Source organism: Coccinella septempunctata, chromosome 2, assembly GCF_907165205.1.
Source record: "Coccinella septempunctata chromosome 2, icCocSept1.1, whole genome shotgun sequence".
NCBI classification, from domain to species: Eukaryota; Metazoa; Arthropoda; class Insecta; order Coleoptera; family Coccinellidae; genus Coccinella; species Coccinella septempunctata.
This window is the reverse complement of record NC_058190.1, coordinates 42,164,654-42,182,737: the sequence shown is the minus strand read 5'-3', so window position 1 is coordinate 42,182,737 and position 18,084 is coordinate 42,164,654. Positions and strand designations below refer to the sequence as shown.

At 35.0% G+C, this 18,084-nt stretch overlaps 1 protein-coding gene across 2 annotated transcripts; it reads left to right on the top strand.

Annotated features, from left to right (window-relative positions):
• Positions 1 to 7,495: 7,495 nt before the first annotated feature.
• LOC123307721 (androgen-dependent TFPI-regulating protein-like) lies at positions 7,496 to 18,084 on the top strand. 2 transcript variants are annotated; one of them, XM_044890142.1, is made up of 4 exons: positions 7,496 to 8,049; positions 16,404 to 16,568; positions 17,042 to 17,409; positions 17,488 to 18,084. In XM_044890142.1, the coding sequence occupies exons 2-4, from the start codon at positions 16,407 to 16,409 to the stop codon at positions 17,684 to 17,686; spliced, it is 729 nt and encodes a 242-aa protein (XP_044746077.1). In that variant the 5' UTR covers positions 7,496 to 8,049; positions 16,404 to 16,406; the 3' UTR covers positions 17,687 to 18,084. The 2 variants fall into 2 exon arrangements, with proteins under 2 accessions (XP_044746077.1, XP_044746076.1); XM_044890141.1 differs by lacking the exon at positions 7,496 to 8,049 and adding an exon at positions 13,667 to 13,784.

Below are 18,084 nucleotides of genomic sequence, written 5' to 3'. Positions count from 1 at the left end.
AACCCAAGTAAGAATAATATAATTGACATAATAGAATTGTTCGAATGACATTTGTTTTATTCCATTCATATGGGACATTTGGTGAAAGTTTTAATGAATAAATCCCACTCACATGTCAGAATTCTGAATTCTCAAACAGGAAATTCTGACTTGTAAGAGTTGCAAGTCGGAATTCAGACTATTTTGAGTTGTATCTCAGCATTTTGACTTGCATATCGGAAATATACATTAAGAGAAAATATTTTTGTGTGGCTTTTAAACGATTTCGTAAACGAATACTATAACACAAGAGATAGAATTAAATTTTGTTTTTACATCATTCTTTCTCATTTTATGTAAATTCATTTATATTCAGCTGCAATAGGAAATAATGATAACAAAATAAATGAGTGAATGAAATCAAACTGTTATCAATTACAAAACTCTTCCAGAAACACTTCTTCATCTACAAGCTATTCTTCGGTAGCGTACTAAATTCTCAGCGTCGACTCATGAAATCAATTTTGCCCCATCCAATCACCAAAAACCGTTCATTAGGGGTTGAATGAAGAAATCAACACCGCGAAATTTGTTCTCCCCCAAGGCAGACCATCGAGTTAACGGGAGTTAATATAAATCAAATAGCTTCCTATAAAAAGTGTGTTACGGACAAGCTCGGAGTGGCGGGGGTAAACTCGAGTGTATGTACGATTACCCCTTGCCATTGTTGAGATCGAAACCCTTCTGGAGAACGGGGGTGTAACGAATCGTCTGCATTTTTGTGTTCGACTGCGTTTTATAGCCCTGACGTGTTTTATATTCTAATATCCCTACGATAACTGTGTGGAAGATATCTTTTTACGTATTTGCTGGATATTGATTGTGAATTAAATGCAAGGAGAGTCGTAAAAAGGAAAAGGGCAGCATCTAAACGTAGAAATTAATAATTTTTATCGTCGGAGGAAGGGCTGAAGTGAAATTTTTTAAGACTGTATCTATAGTTAGTTCATCCGCATCCAAATTGTCAATAAAATTCTTGAATTTATTGCACCACTTCTTTCTTTTTCGATTAATCATAACCACCATATCTGATGATGATTTACCAGCATCAGGAACCTTCCTCGAGTACATAAAAACCGAAGAATCGTCATTTGAAGAACTGAAGCATTTAAGAACATTTAGAATTCAAATATTGAGGAAAATTTCGAAGAACTTTCACACTCACACTGAGACTGAAACTCATCTTTGGATGAGTAGGTACTTCATTTTAAATTCCAGAAAACTATGGTTTAAGTTAGGTCTTCTTGAAATTCAAGGGTTTTTGCAATTCAAAAATTCACCCTGAACAAAGAGTGAAATGAAAATTATAATATTTGCTAGGCACAGTATGTTCAAAGTAATTTTCTGGATGTCATCGCAAATATAGATATTATTCCTCATTCAAGCCTAGCTCCGTGAGCTCTGCACTAAGGAAGAAAGTCGTTATAATTAAAAATAATTAATTCGATCATTTTTCCCAATTATAATGCAATTACCGATTTCGCCGCACATTTGAATACAAATTACATTTTTGAAGACGAAAGCAATTAAGAAGTCTGCGATATGACAAAAGAATACCATTGGAGTATTTATACTCATGGCCATTTCAACCCCTGAATTCTCTCCCTCGGCACTAGGAAATAATTAAGGGTAAGTAATTGTGTCACATTTGAAGTCAATCTTGAAGGCGTGAAGCAGTTGTTGGGAATCTCGAAGAGAAATATTGATACGAATTTTCATCGTAATTCTCAAATTATTTCGATATTGATATTGAAGAAAATGATGATAATCTTTTGGACGATTCATTAAATGCATCTCAATTATCTTTTTTCAATTTTTTTGACATCAAATGAAAGCCCATTTAAGGAAAAAAGATATACATACATTTAGAGGTTAGACAATGATTCTCATTGAAAATGTACCTAATAATGGACGAAATTTTCAATTAAAGGCCCAAAATGCAGCCATTCTGGTATCAACAAAGCATCCATTGTAAAAATGACGTTTTGGACATGCCACATATTCGTGAAAATCTGCTAAAGAACAGTATTCTATTACAGACCTGTAAAATATTCACTGTGCACTTCTAGCGAAAAATTTTCAAATGATAATTCCCGAAGTATGATTTTGGAAGATTGAATTGAATAGGTATTTAATTTATCACGATAACGAAGTTGAATATACTGAAAAAATTTATAATTTCCGTATAACTAAACCTGAGTTTTTTCCATTTGGCCAAGCACACTTCTCCAACCTTTGCAAAAAATATGAAGGTCATCATATTTGTATCTGTTTATGCAAATAGCGAGATCAAGAATACCATAAATGTTTTGAATTAACCAAATAATCGGAGGAAATTTCAGGAAAACTGATCATTCTCCCACATCAACTTGTTAATTACTGTGTATAAAGATTCATTATTGAACCCTAATTGGATGGCATTATGATTATATTAAAATTTGGTGTTGATGTTAAGTCGGAAGCATAATAGTCTTCGTGTTTGTGAGGAGGGTATCTGCTGAATTTCAGTGATTGAATAAAAAACAGGGAAAATGGTGAGGAAGTGTTTCCAAGATAATTTGTGAAAATTGTTAACATACAGAAAAAATTGAGTAAGGAGGAAAACATGGTGAATTTGATTTAATCGTATTCTGAGTTTCAATAATTAGTGGATGAACAATGTTCGCACCCAGCAGTATTTCAATTTCATTTTCGAATTTCCAGAGAAAACAGTCATTCATATTCCTTTCCTGATACTTTGATTTCACTTATTTTGTGGAGGAGTTCGAAGTTATGAAAAAACTAATTTTGTCGTCAAATTTTACATTCATTAATCCTTCCTTGATGATTTAATTATTTCACATAACAAAAGATTCAATTTTCATCGAAATATAGTATAGATCTATGTACAAGGTGATTCTTTGACTCGTATAAATAGTTTTACAGTAGATTCTTGAGGTCAAAAGACACACTTTTTTCCGATTCGGCCCTGATGAAAAGATATAGCCATTTTAAGTTTTCATGATGAGCTGTGCCACCCCTGGAAAAACAAAATTACCTTAGAATAATCTGTGACACTACACATCTGTTGATTTTCTAAACAGAGTTCAAGATTCTTTAGATAGCGTCCAACTTAGTTTCAAGAGTTGGGTTCTTTGAATTTTTGGTACCCATAATAGAAACTAAAAAAAATTATTTTCATAGTTTTTCAACAGCCTTTATTTTTTGAACCGAGCTGTTTCGGAACAAATGGTAAAGGAAAAAAGTGTTTCTTTTGATCTCAACAATCTAGATTTAAAATATTTGTACGTGTAAAAGACTGACCTTGTAGATATGTCGAAAGCCATAACTACTGTGTGCCACTTTTTGCCATATTTTTTCTCAAATTTCTTATTTATCAACTCCGAATAACTCGATGGGAAACAATTTAGAGATTCACAACGAACAATGAAAAATACCATTGGTGACCATCCAATTCCGGTAATTCCACAAAAACTTCCCAACATTCATCGTGACAAACTCCTACCCTGACCGGAACACGTTCACAAAACATCCCTTTATGTTCAAATAACTGCCTGTGACCCGCGGTTAACCAATTCTAACGACCCGACTGCTCCAATTTTTTTCTAAACGTTATCTCTAACTAGAGTCTTTTCGTCCCACGATGTTGTGGACCCTGAAGTGGGCACTCGATTTTTGGGCAAAGAAATAGAAAATGATAGCGGACGTATCCGCATCCTATACAAGTATCTCGTTATCTTCGGGAGGGTTTTAAACAGATTTCTTCTGGCATTGTACAGTATTGCCCCATTCAAAGTGTAAGCGAGAGTTTTCAAAAGCGATTTGGCAGGGTTGGAAGCCGTAGCACCCCCTCAGGCGATGTTCTCGACCTTTTCACAGATGTAATTCGGGACTCAATATATCGCCAATAATATCGCACGCATGTGTGGGTAAGATTGGCGCTATATTTCTCTATATAGGTGGTTTGTCACCAAAATCCTATTGTGAGGAATTATTGAACCCGGTTTCCTGTACGTGCAACAATATTCCGATTGTTCGTTAAATTGGACTAAGGGAATTTTCAGAAGAAATATTTCGTTGGAATTCCGAATCAGTGTTATCGATGTGAATTATAGAAGAAATAAGATACCTGGATGTGTGACCACTCTACTGACAAGAGCTCGTACATAAGCTATTGTCATCCTTCAATGCTTTCCTCATTTATAATATTCAAATCTGATCCAAGCTGTATACATAAATATAATAGTTGGGGAGCCGACGATGCTGAATCGGGATTTACTCGAGCGTCGTGGAGACCTGGTGGATTTTGAAGATTAGATGGTAGAAAGAAAAAAAAGTTCTATGATGTATACACTCTCAGCGGTGGGGAAAGCGTCTGCAGATTTTCGAAGATGTAAAAAAAATCGTCAGGCGTACATACTCGAGAGTGCCAGATCAAGATACTGTATATGCCCTATGATAATACATTCATGTTAATCTGGCAGTTCGCGTGGTGGGGCTGGCCCTAATGAAGAGTTGAAAATGATAAAACAAAATTTTTCGAGCGTGTCAGATTTCAACAGGATATGTTAATTGGACCCAAAGGAAGCTACTTTTCACGAAACTGACAATACGGACGTGACGCAAGGTCACAGCGGTCTTTTGAGAATGCAAACGAAAATTGTTACTTGTACATACTCGAGCGTGTCAGATTTTCATACAGATGGTAAATCTCAGTGTTCCAGACGTATTGACGCAATGATCTGACACTAATTTGGCGGGATTTTCTCAATTTGACAGTTTGAAGATGATAACAAGGCATTTTTTTTTAATATGTCCCGTTCTGTACCTCTAATCGTTTCTGTATTCATCATAAAAGTTGTATATACTAAAATTCTATACAACTTTTGTCGTACGCCATTTTACATACTTTCAACTGTTTTCGAGTTAGAGGGCGATAAGGCCGAGGAGCTTAGCCACACATGCGTAAGGCCAAGGTCAATGTAGACCCAGTCTAATGTACATTCATCGACATATATCTCAAAAACGTTCAACCGTAGAAGAAATTGCTTCGGACAAAATTTGTAGAAGAAGTTATGCTTTACAACATTTATGATAAATGCAAAAACAATTTGAAGCCCAGGAGAGGATATAATTCGAAAAAACTGATTTTTATGGCCAATATCTATTTTTGCAGCTTGCTGACACTGTCAGATTATATTTTTTCCGTTATTATCGAATCATTAGCTTCAAAATAAGAAAAAAAGCCACCACTCTCGAGAATGTACACGTTACGTTTTGTTTTGCAACGTTGGCGCCCTCTCACACATTTTTGTCAAGCTTAAATTGTCAGATTAGGGTATATATACTTTTAAACATGTAATTAACCACATATATATTAATCTGACACGCTCGAGTATGTACAATGATCGTTTTTTTTTACTATTCTGAAAGACTGTCCTAAAAAATTTCCCCTATATGCAGGTCTAATTTTTGGTAGAGGTACTCTACCACGCTCGATTAACTCCCGAATTTCCCTCTTGGGCTCCCCAACTATAATTTGTTTTTCTTTTCTAAAGCCCGTTTGCAACAGCCGAGAATTCTCTAGAAAATTTACTCGAGATTTCATGCGCCGTGAATTATGTACCGTTACATACGCACTTTCGGTAGAATTCTCTGTTGAGTTCCATACTAAATAATCTCTGCCGTTTTCTTACCAAAATTCGGTAGAGAATTCTCCAGAGAATTCTCGGCTGTTGCAAACGGGCTTTATACATAACAGAAATTGTGGGCTCAGAAGGGCTTCTTGAGCTTTTCAGAGTTCACAATTCAGAAGAGAGAAATGTGTATTGCGAATCATCTTTTTTATCTCGATTGATGCAGCCCTGATCACCAATCTTACCAGCCAGAAACCTCACCCGCGCCTATTCTGATTCAAACTCGGATTTCACTAACAAATCGTGGATAAATAGCAAGAGTTGAAATAACAGGTGTTCTCTGACGATATTTGGTTACACTGTGCATCAGACAAATAGTGACCAAGTGGCTAATGGGTTGGTCAACATGGAAACGTGTGAAAGGTTAGAGGACCCCGTTAGAACTCTACCGACCGTGCGTAGAAAAAACAAGATTTTTATTTTTATAACAATTTGTTTGACTTTGTAACCGTTTGCTGAGGGGTGGTCAGTTGGTCGGTTTTTTTGAATGTTGAATCAAGGGTTGTAGTGAGGCAGTCTCAAAACGACGAGTGGATCAAGTCTCAATAAAATAACCATCACAATACTTCTGATGAAACATTTGTTCAAACACACAGTTCTATTATTTGCTGGACTTATTCAGTTCAGAACCAAATCAGTCTGAGCATATTCGAGTTCAAAACTAAATCAGACTCAACAGTTAGAAATTATAAGAACACGTACAGAATTTTATCTTTCATTATGCCAATCAGAACTAACCTAAATTGAAATATAAATAAATTTCACTGAATTATATGAAGAATACCTACTGAAAATATGAAGGATGAGGAGGCAAGATATGAAAAAAAGCAAGACAGTGCGGAAAAATATAAAGATCACTGAAATAAAATGAAGAATACTTTTTTGAAAAAAGGAAACATTTCCCCAAAGGAGAGATTATTGAGGAAAGAAATGAATGTGATATTCCTTGAAGAACAAACATTTATTTTAGGATGTTGAAGGACTATTATTCTAAACAAGAATTACAAAGCCGTTAACAAAACTAAATAATTCAATTGAAAAAAAATCGGAACATTTGTGCGAACTAGAAAATAAAACCCATTCCCAGAACCATGTGCAAAATATATACTCACCGCATAATTAAATATTGAGTTTCATAACAGAACGAATGTCCATTCATCGAAAACATAATCGATGTCATTGTTTGAAATATTGGAAACCAGAAGAACAATAACAGATTGAAATTACCAGAATCAATCGCACAATTACTGTGTTCATAACATTCAATCCACCCCATTTTACAACGGATAGTTGTATGGGTTCGGAATATATTCATTATGTTCATTAATTGGTGAAATCTATTTCGACATTCATAAATTAAACGAATTCACCAATGGCTAAGTTCGGGCCGAAATCGTCCACAGCAAATGGGCGAATTTAAGCTTTATTCAACTTCAGTTTCATCAGTTTGACATGCTTTTCATAAATGCAAGAAAAGAATTAAATTGAATAAAAACATATGACGAGAATATCGATGAAACCTTCTTAGTGGAGATGACAGAATATCCATTTGCTGAAACCTCATTGAAAAACGAGAGACCAAAAGAATACAGAAACAATCAAGTTGAAAACCAGTATTCGGCTCTAGAATGACGTTTTGTAGATTCCTGCAAAATTCCAGCTCCATATGAAGGTGAAGATGAAATTTCCTGACGCAAAGAAACATTTCATCTGGCTAATCTTAAGTTCATGCTCACATCTACCTAAAGACGTAACATAAAGACACGAGTATACACATGAATATAACTCCGAGAACAACATTTCTTCAAAATTTTGATATCTCATCAAAAAAAGCAAGCAGTCCTGAATACCGTCTTGTTTCTCTTCACAATCATCCCCCCTCATCACGGATAGCAGTTCCACACACGTGAAGTGAAGAAGAAGAATAATTGCCTACTGAGGCAAAAACAGAGGGTACATTTAACATACGCATACAATTGTACGGTTCGCGATCGGTTGAGTGGTTTCACACACAACAAATTCAAAAAGATGCAATCAATCCAGTGGGTCATTGAGAGATCGTCATATTATTATTAAATATGAATGCGTTCAAAACCGAAATGAATTCGAACGTGTTCTATGTTAAATCGTATCAGATGGAAGGAGATTTCTCGTAGTGTTTGTTTCGCCCTGTTTGTTGTTGTACCGATCGATGTTTGATTTGTGTTTAGATATGGATGTAGAATTGTTATCTGATCCGTTGCCATTTTTTGTTCGGTTGTCTTTGTGGATGGAATGATTATTAGAGGGTAATTGTGGGATATGGAGGGTGCAGGTACTCCGAATTTTTTGTTAGTCGAAAATGTTTATGTAGGTTTGTTTTTATCATATACAATGATGAGAATCTCCAATAAAAACTATAGATCCTCCTTTCACTTCACTGTTTGATTTAAACTGAAATTAACTGACAATATGTTCAATGAAATGCAGGATGACCCAAAATTCCAGAAAATATAAACATCGATTGAAATTCAATCTGGGAGGATTCTGCATTTTCTGAAAGTTTTCACTCCCAATCTCAGGAACAAAATCGATTAAAAAATTGAAATAACCGATTTTCTTTTGCGTGAATTCTTGCACTAATTTGTCAGGAGCAAATCAAGTAGAAACAATTGTTTTTGTCTCTATCAGACTCCATTAGACGAAGGTCAATTTGTAATTGTACTAATTATTTGATATCAATTGTCAATACATATAAACAGAGACTGCATATAATCATAATCGTTGATTCATTTAATTTTGAAATAACCGGTATCAATCTTATACGATTCAGAATACACCATATTTTCCTGGGAAGAACAAAACTAGATTCTATTTTCGAGGAATTACTAACTAATTCTTTATTAAAAATAGTGCAAGTAGACCATTCAGATTACCAAATGTCTTTGTCCCTTACATTCGAATTAAGGAAAGTGTAGGACCATAAGGGTTTACGCGTCATACTTGGAATCGTATTTAGTGGAATATTGAACAGAATTGGAAATGCATCGAGAAAGGAGTGAAACTTATTCCAAGAATTTTCAACTGCAGTATGTATACGAATATGGAGCGGTGAAATATTTGAAGAAACTGGTAATCATTGAATAGATGAAGATCTAATAGTTCCAGTTATAATTCTCATAGAAAGATTTCACTGTGCATGAATTTTCTGCACATCAGCACTCTTAATCCCAACGGGGCAACAATATTCAGCTGCCGAAAAAACCAAAGCTAGAGCTGTCGTTTGAAGAACAGTAGCATCTTAGCACCCCATGAAGTACTGGCTAGTTTATGTAGGATATTATTCCTAGTTTTCTACTTCAGAAATTTCCAAATTCACCGAGAAATAAAAATTTTGTATTGAAGTTATGTTCCAAAATTACGCTCAATTTTGGATATAATAAACTCATATGATAAAAATAGCACAATAAATCCTAATCCTACGAGGATATATTGAAAAATTCTTATCCTACTGTAGAACCAAACAAAATTTCAATATCAAAATACTTAATTACTCAACATATCCTCCTTTTAATTTGATACATTTATTACAGCGAACCTGCAACGTCTCTGAACTTTTCAAAAAAAAATTGTCTTCTTGCTCTGCAAACCAGACCTCCACAGCTTTTATAACCTTCTCGTTGGAAGGAAATTTACGACCTTTTAAACTTTTTTTCAGTTGAGGAAAGAGATGATAGTCAGATGGAGCCAGATCTGGTGAATAAGAGGGGTATTCTGTTAATTCAAATCCTAAATCACGAATTTTTTGCATGTCAACATGAGATTTGTGTTTAGGGGCGTTGTCCTGCAAAAACAAAACACCCTTGGATCACTTTTCGCGTCTTTTCCCTTCAAATTTTTCCCGTAGAATGGTCAGTAATGTCGAATAATAATCTCCGGTTATTATTCTACCCTTATTCAAAAAATCAATTATGATTACTGCATGGCAATCCCAGAAAACTTAGGCTAGAACTTTTCCAGCAGATTTTTGGACACGAAACTTCTTAGGTCTTGGAGAACCAGAGTGTCGCCATTCCATCGATTGTTGCTTTGTTTCTGGATCGTAGAAATGTACCCAAGTCTCATCCATAGTAATAATTCGGTTTAAGAAGTCTACATCGTTTTCAAATCGAGCACAGATAGAACATTAAAACATTTGGAGATCCATTTTGCAGCAATTTTTCTCATGTCCAAATTTACGTAATGATGAACGCGTTCGTATGAAATATTCAGTGCTTCAGATATCCGTTTTACCCCAATTCGACGGTTTGATAATACATGTCATGAACTGCATCGATATTTTCGGGGACTGACACAGAAAGTGGACTTCCCGATTGGTCATCATCTTCAATGAAAAATTTTTTTCAGTTGAGGAAAGATGATAGTCGGATGAAGCCAGATCTGGTGAATAAGAGGGGTATTCTGTTAATTCAAATCCTAAATCACGAATTTTTTGCATGTCAACATGAGATTTGTGTTTAGGGGCGTTGTCCTGCAAAAACAAAACACCCTTGGATCACTTTTCGCGTCTTTTCCCTTCAAATTTTTCCCGTAGAATGGTCAGTAATGTCGAATAATAATCTCCGGTTATTATTCTACCCTTATCCAAGAAATCATTTATGATTACTCCATGGCAATCCCAGAAAACTTAAGTAAGAACTTTTCCAGCAGATTTTTGGACACGAAACTTCTTAGGTCTTGGAGAACCAGAGTGTCGCCATTCCATCGATTGTTGCTTTGTTTCTGGATCGTAGAAATGTACCCAAGTCTCATCCATAGTAACAATTCGGTTTAAGAAGTCTACATCGTTTTCAAATCGAGCACAGAAAGAACATTAAAACATTTGGAGATCCATTTTGCAGCAATTTTTCTCATGTCCAAATTTACGTAATGATGAACGCGTTCGTATGAAATATTCAGTGCTTCAGATATCCGTTTTACCCCAATTCGACGGTTTGATAATACATGTCATGAACTGCATCGATATTTTCGGGGACTGACACAGAAAGTGGACTTCCCGATTGATCATCATCTTCAATGAAAAATTTACCTTCTTGAAGCTTGCAATCTAATTTTTCACGGTCGCATACGAAGGACATTGATCACCAAGGTACTTGATGATGGCTCGATACTCCAATTTTTCGATTTTCACAATTTCGGTGCATATCTTCTTTCTTTTAATTTATTGCGTAACTCTGGTTTACTTTTTTGACCTCAAACTTGACACTGACACTTCTAATGAGCTATTGTTCGTTGCTATGGTAACCCAATATTTTTTTATGCATGGAACTGGTCTAGGCTAACTAGACCTCCTCGTACTTTGATTATTGATTCTCTTCGACCACACCAAAAATGAAAACATATCAACCTCCCCCATTTTTTTGAATCCCCATTCACCTCCCGATGCCCCTCCCCGAGCTTCTCAAGGCAGGACGCGGACCCCAAGCCAGAAGGAGATAAATTTATTCCAACCGCCAATTCAAAACGCCGAAGAAGCGTTCGGCATTCTGAGAACATTTCAATTTAAGAATTTAATTATGAAAAATCAGGAGTGGGATCTGAAGCACTTCAACAGAGAGAATACTAATAATATTTCAATTAACTTTTCTCAGTGTCTGGGGGCCGCCGCGGAGTTCGTGAAAGAGTGTCTGCCTGCGTGTGACAAGCCCGGCCAAGATCATCTCCAATTTTATATACCCGGTTCAATAGTGTCTCGACACCATCGGCAACCCTTGTAGATATAAATGGGATATTTAAGATCCTTGGCCGGGCTCGATGCCGGCTGCGATATCGAAGCAATTTGCGCATTCGCGATTGTGGAATTGTGATATTCTGCCCGGAAAAACCTCCCGAGGTTCCGAACACGTCGGGAAAACCAATTATCAGATCACGCTTTTTTCGCCTTCTCTTTCTCGCCATCGATAATTGAGGAAATTGAGATTTTATAAACGGCGTAACATTAAAAGGGTATAGTCCATTCACTATCATAAAAGCAGTCGGTTGGTCATAAAGTAATTTGGGTTTTTGTAACTATACAGGGTGCGTCTTTGACTCGTACAAATATTCCAACAGTAGATCCTTGAGGTAAAAAAAAACACTTTTTTCCTTAACCATTTTTTCCGAATCGGCTTGGTTTAAAAGATACAGGCTGTTGAAAAACTATAAAAAATTTTATTTTTAGTTCTGTTTCACAAACGGTTTCATCAAATGAAATTAAATTTCGGAATATAGTTTTTCATTTATTCGATTAATCTTTTTAGAACACGATATATCCAGTTTTCTCATTATGACCATAACGAAAAATAAAAATAACAAAAATTCAAAGAACCCCACTCTTGAAACTTAGTTGGACGCTTTGTAAAGTAGAAGTATTTTTCATATTTTCTCGTTTAATGTGCCGTATTCGAGTAATTTTATATTAAAAAATGAACACTTCGACATTTCGAAAATTGGGTACTTTAGCTGATTGCAACTCTGTTTAAAAGATCCACAGATGTCTAGTGTCACAGATTTAGCTTGTTATTGTGAAGAGAATTTTGTTTCTCCAGGGGTGGCACAGCTCATTATGAAAACTTAAAATGGCTAAATTTTTTTATCAGGGCCGAATCGGAAAAAATTTTATAGGAAAAAAGTCCTTCTTCTGGCCTCAAGAATCTACTGTTAAAATATTTGTCAAAGACTCTCCCTGTATAGAACGTAGTAAGCATGTCACATATGCCGTTAAAGTCAAAAAAATTTTGCCACAACCATTTACCAACGCTGTAAAAATGCCGAAAGGCAGAGGAAAACCCTGTATTTTAGCTACATGTTTCCACAATCAGCAGGATAGTGAGTGAAGACGATGACAAAGAATTTCCTTCTATCGAGTGACCTAAAAGTCTCAGAAAAGATCTGTAATCACAAATTTTGGAATAATTTAAAAAATCAACCTTCAGTATTGACAGACTACTTTCTCTTATGCGAAAGTAAATATGGAATATAACGGAGGACAAACATTTTTCAGAATTTCATAATCAATTGGTTATAAATACAAAATTTTATGTAAGTTAACGAAAGCATGTCATTGCAACCATCAGAAATAGGTACATTCTTGCGAAAATTTCTGCGATATGAATGTTTGGATGACAATATCATCTTTGTGTTCCGAGATGAAACTTTGATTTGCCAAAATTGATGTTGTTACCTCCTTTAAGTCCAAGAGGATAAAGGATAACCAACGTTAACTATTCTCGAGCATATGATTACTCGAAACTTCTTATCCAGGAAGAAAAAGTTCCCATTATAATTGTCCCATATGCACCGTGCTCCGCAATTGACCTTGTGGACGTGATGTGGTCCCGTAGAACCAAAGCCTAAGGTGACGATCTTGAAACGGTGTCTTCTGACACGTCCTGTGAACAAATCATTTTAACGACGAACATATGCAAATTTTAGCTTAAAAAGAAAATTTTCCCGTAGTTCATTTTTATATGATATATGAGAACAAAAGATAACGAAATCACTCTGTAGATATGGTTGAAAACTGATCGTTTCTTACCTCGACGTGAACAAGTCTATTCCTAGAATATCTTCTAATGAATTCATTATTACTGTTTTTTATGTCATTTAGTATATTTTTTCAAAAAATAGCATAGAATGATGAGACAGGTCAGTGAAAATCAATACCCAAGCAAATAAATCACTATGGATCGAACAGAAGCGGAAGACAATAGGTACTATACAGTTGTAAAACACCTACAAATATTTTCCAATTATTTGACTGAGCCTTACTTCCTATATTGTGTCGTTTGTCTGATTTGTCCTAGTTCTGATAATTTCAAATTCGAAGAAAAGTCGAATTTGGATGGAAAAAAATCATGATAAGACCCTTGGTGCTGTCCATATCTGATCGTTTTTGAATCCGTTAGCTTAAAATTGAACAAATTCTACGATGCATAGTATGAATTATTGTGAGTAGTTCACTGAGGTTTGGTGAAGGTTCATGACACGATTCTGGCTTAGTCCTCCAAATGCAACCGTTCAATTTATTTGGTAAGGATACATTTAATTTAAAAATAAGAGAATCATTACACAGTTTGGAGAATTTTAAAAAATTGGCAATTGGCTTAGATTGAACGAACGTTATGCTAATGTTCAACTTTACACTATTCCGTGTCGGTGCAAAAATGTTTCTTACGCGTTTTCCTTTGTAGAATTCAAGCTATGAAGGTTTTGTAGAAAGTTTACCCATATATAAGGACGAAATTGATTTTCCATAATAAATAGATGGAATTTGTATATTGCGTTAATAAATTTTCAATAATCTATTAGGCTTATATCTTTCGTTTCAGTGATAAAGTATTTTATTGTTGAAAAACAAATTGCAAATTAATTATTTCCCAGAAACATTAAAATGAAAAAAATAGGGGTTGAAACATAAGGAAAATATAGATGGTTGACAGTTTCAAAGCGTTTCTAGAAAGAAGTATAAATGATGAATATCTTTATAGAATTTGCCGTTTTGACTTTCAGAATTTCGCGAATAGTAGTTGTATGTCAAACAAATCAACTGATAAATATTCTCTGTCGAACTTATGCACCGAATACTCTGTAACCGCATCCACCATGTTCTCACCCTTATCTAGCCCAAGTGGCCCGTGAAGACCAGGGGATTAAGTGCAAGTGACAGAAGTGATGTCGCCTATATCACCCCTCTCCTGTATCGTTTCAATGGGACATGACCGCCACACGCAGAAAACCACTCAAAATTGAATTAAACATACATATTAACAATCCCACCGCAGAGAGTGCTGTTGTAGCAACATATTGTGGGTTTGTAGAGGTCAAAAGTACTTCAGCACTAATTACATTTTCGCTAACGAGCTGTCGTCGATCCACGTCTATAATGACGGTGTTTCCATATATACAGGATGGCCAAGAGAAACAGAAACGGTGTCCTATCGTTTGTCACAATTTGAGTAAGAAAATTGGAAAGTATTGAAGTAAACATTTGGTTTTTTCTTGAGCTGGGTGATTTCCAAAATTGACCAAGAAAATTCTTAAATGAGTAGGTATATTCATGCCAGTTGTTGAGTAGAAGTACGTCTTATTCATGCAATCGTTTATTATGCTAGCCTTGCGATTTCATTAACAATCAGTTACCGTGAAACGGAAGAATACCAGAAAATCTTGCCTTGTTAGTCTTTTGCATTATTCAACGTTAACAATTCCAATTTTTTTTCTTACAATATTGTTTTATGAGAATTACAAAAAATGTGAGAATTTGGATAACAGAGATCTTATCTCATTATTTTGAATTGGGTGGTAGTTAATCAGTCTGATTTGATATAGGACCACTAGTATTGAGTCTACTCGTCTCCGTGGATGTAATTCATAATTTTTATTCTCTGAATATATTGCGAAGAGTTGGTTCTTTTGAATAAAGTGTTGAACAGGCATAACGTGAAAAGGATTTAAATTTTGGGAGGACTATTAGAAGATTTAAGAAAGTAGTGGTTTGTGAAATTTTCGAAGAAATTATTTCAATGTACAGGGTGAGCAAAATTCGTTGTCTACTGAGAGGATCTCGATAACTATAGCAGCTAGAAGAAAACTGATGACACATTCTCGAGCTCTTTTTTCTGACTAATCCAAATCTGGAAACAGAACCGGCCTATCATTCTTAGATTTTGAGTTATGGACAAAAATTGAGATTTTGACGATTTCGAAGAGTTCTCATAACACTTATGTCTTTGAAGTTACAGATCTGAAACTTGAACCTTCTTAGGTACTTTTATACGAAAAATCTACTGACAAAATATTCTTTTCCAATTCAAAAATAACAAATTCAATAAAAATTTGCATTTAAAAAAACGAAAGTTCGCCTAATGATTCGTAATGAAGAAATATTTTTAGCTAGTCAGTGGATTCTACGTAAAAAGTGCCTGTAGAAGGTTCAAGTTTCAGATCTGTATCTTCAAAGACAAAAAAGTTATGAGAACTTTTCGAAATTGCCAAAATCTCTTTTTTTGCTAATAACTCAAAAACGAAGAATCTTAGGAGGCTACGGTTTTCACCATTCTTTGTTTCTTTAAAAAAAAGCTTGGAAATGTGTCATTCGTTTTCTTCTAGCTGCTATAGTTCTTGAGATCCCCTCAGTAGACAAAGAATTTTGTCCACCCTGTACAGAAGTACGGTAATATAGATAGAAACACAAGATTTTGTAGGATAATATATTTGCTTAAATCATGATGTGAAACGATAATATTTTGAATCTTATCTACAGGGTAGCTTTTGTGTTACCTGTGTGACTATGGTTTTACTGCAAGAAATATGGATTATGTTCTTCGGCAGAAATCGCTTTCCAGATAATTTCAAACAGCAACGTCCTTTTTCACTCTTTCTGCTTGTGCAGATGGAGTACCTACCTAACAAAGAGCTATTTATAAGAGATGCAAATGTATTATTTTCCGTTTTCATAGCACATCTGCATAGCACAAACGTGTATATTCAAGAAAAAAATTAGGTTCAAAATTAAGAAGCATTGTAACGTATCCATAATAATCATAATCACCGTCGCATTGATTTTTTTATAGCTTCAATATTCATATAGGTACCTACCTATTACTCATTATTTTTATTATGATATGAAAAAACCTTTTCCCTTCACAGAACATGGTGGAAAACCTCAAAATATACTTCCATAGTTTCGTCCTCTTGACCTTCATAAGCGGTTTAGTATGGCAGTTGATAAATATGAAAGATGAAATTCCAGAAGATAGGTACGTCGCAGACGTTTTCGAATACAAAGAGAGGTATTTCACAATGTGGAATATGGTGAGTCTTCCAAAATTTTCACTTGAACTGAATACAATTGCTAAATTGAATCACCCGTTTTTCCGTCGACATCTGTTCCCATTTTCTCATGAGTAATTTTACCACAAAGATTTTCATTTGATTTTTCATATATTTTCAACTAACATCGATTTTCAACCTACAATGTCTCTACTTTGAGTTATATACTAGAACAAAAGATAAAAAATTACAGTTTCATCAAAAATGTGTAGTTAAAAGTTTAAAGTTCGCTTCTTCACATTCACTAACTGAAAATAGTCAAAATTCTTTAATTTCATTGTGCCATACCAATCTTTCATGAAACTCTTGGTGGAACAACGAAGTTATAGGTCAAAGATCATTCAATTATAAGTTCTTGCATGGTATAGAAATGTTTGGTCCATAATCATATAGGAAATATAATATTACCCACATTTCTTCAATACACACAATGAAACTATAAATATTTTTTTCAGGTGCTTCAATTCATTTATTTCTCAATGGCTCTCAGTGAGGATGTCCTAGATACGAAAACTTGCAAAGTTGAGCTTCCATTCTCCCGACCAACTCTTATTCGTTTGAAGGCTTTCATCTTTTCTGCATTAGCAGTCCCAGGCGCAGCTTTCGTATGTGTTGTGTTTTGGGGTTATTATTTTTACGATAGGGACTTGGTCTTTCCAAAATACGCAGAGTATTTCTGCATGTTATATTCTAATCATGTGGCACACACTTCAGTCGGTGTTTTTGTCCTGCTGGAGTTCCTCTTCATAAGACATCATCCTGTGATTAGTTTTACGAGTTGCTTCTTGGCCATGACAGCAGTGCACCTCAGTTACTATGTTGTGTGAGTACTTTATACAGAAGATATGATAACTGATGAACTGGGTAATTTGAGGTCGTAAACTCTATATTTCGATTTTAGGTTTTTCTACCATCGTTTTTCACTGGGTCGTTTTTTGTATCCAGTATTTTATAACCTGACCTGGTTCCAAGTTGGCCAGGTGTTGACAATGGGATATGTGTGGACTCTGTTAGCAGCCAAGATAGGAATTGAAGTACAGAAGTATATGAAAGTGGAGCAAATTGAAGAAAAAGCGTCAGATGTTGAAGTGAAGAGTTGATGGTCAATAATTTGTGTAGTGATCAGAAATCAGGACTCATTCAAGTGAAGTGATTCGAATTATAAGGAAAATATACTTAAAGAAGAACCACCGAATGGCCTATCTGGTGGAAAAATTTCAACAAATCCTAATCTTTAATCCAACAGATATTTTACCAAGGAATAGGGGATGCATGTTTATGAATTCAAGACTGATTTTGTGGATTGATGTGCCGAATTAAGAACCAACAATTTTATTGCATTTGCCCACAGGTGTATTCAGAAAATTTCAACTAAAGGTTTAACAGTCTATCGACTTTTGAAATTATTTCACAAAATAACAATAAGTGTAACAATCTGTGGATGTATCGATGAATGTGTTTCGGGTATTGATGGGAAATCATAAAATAAACAATTAAA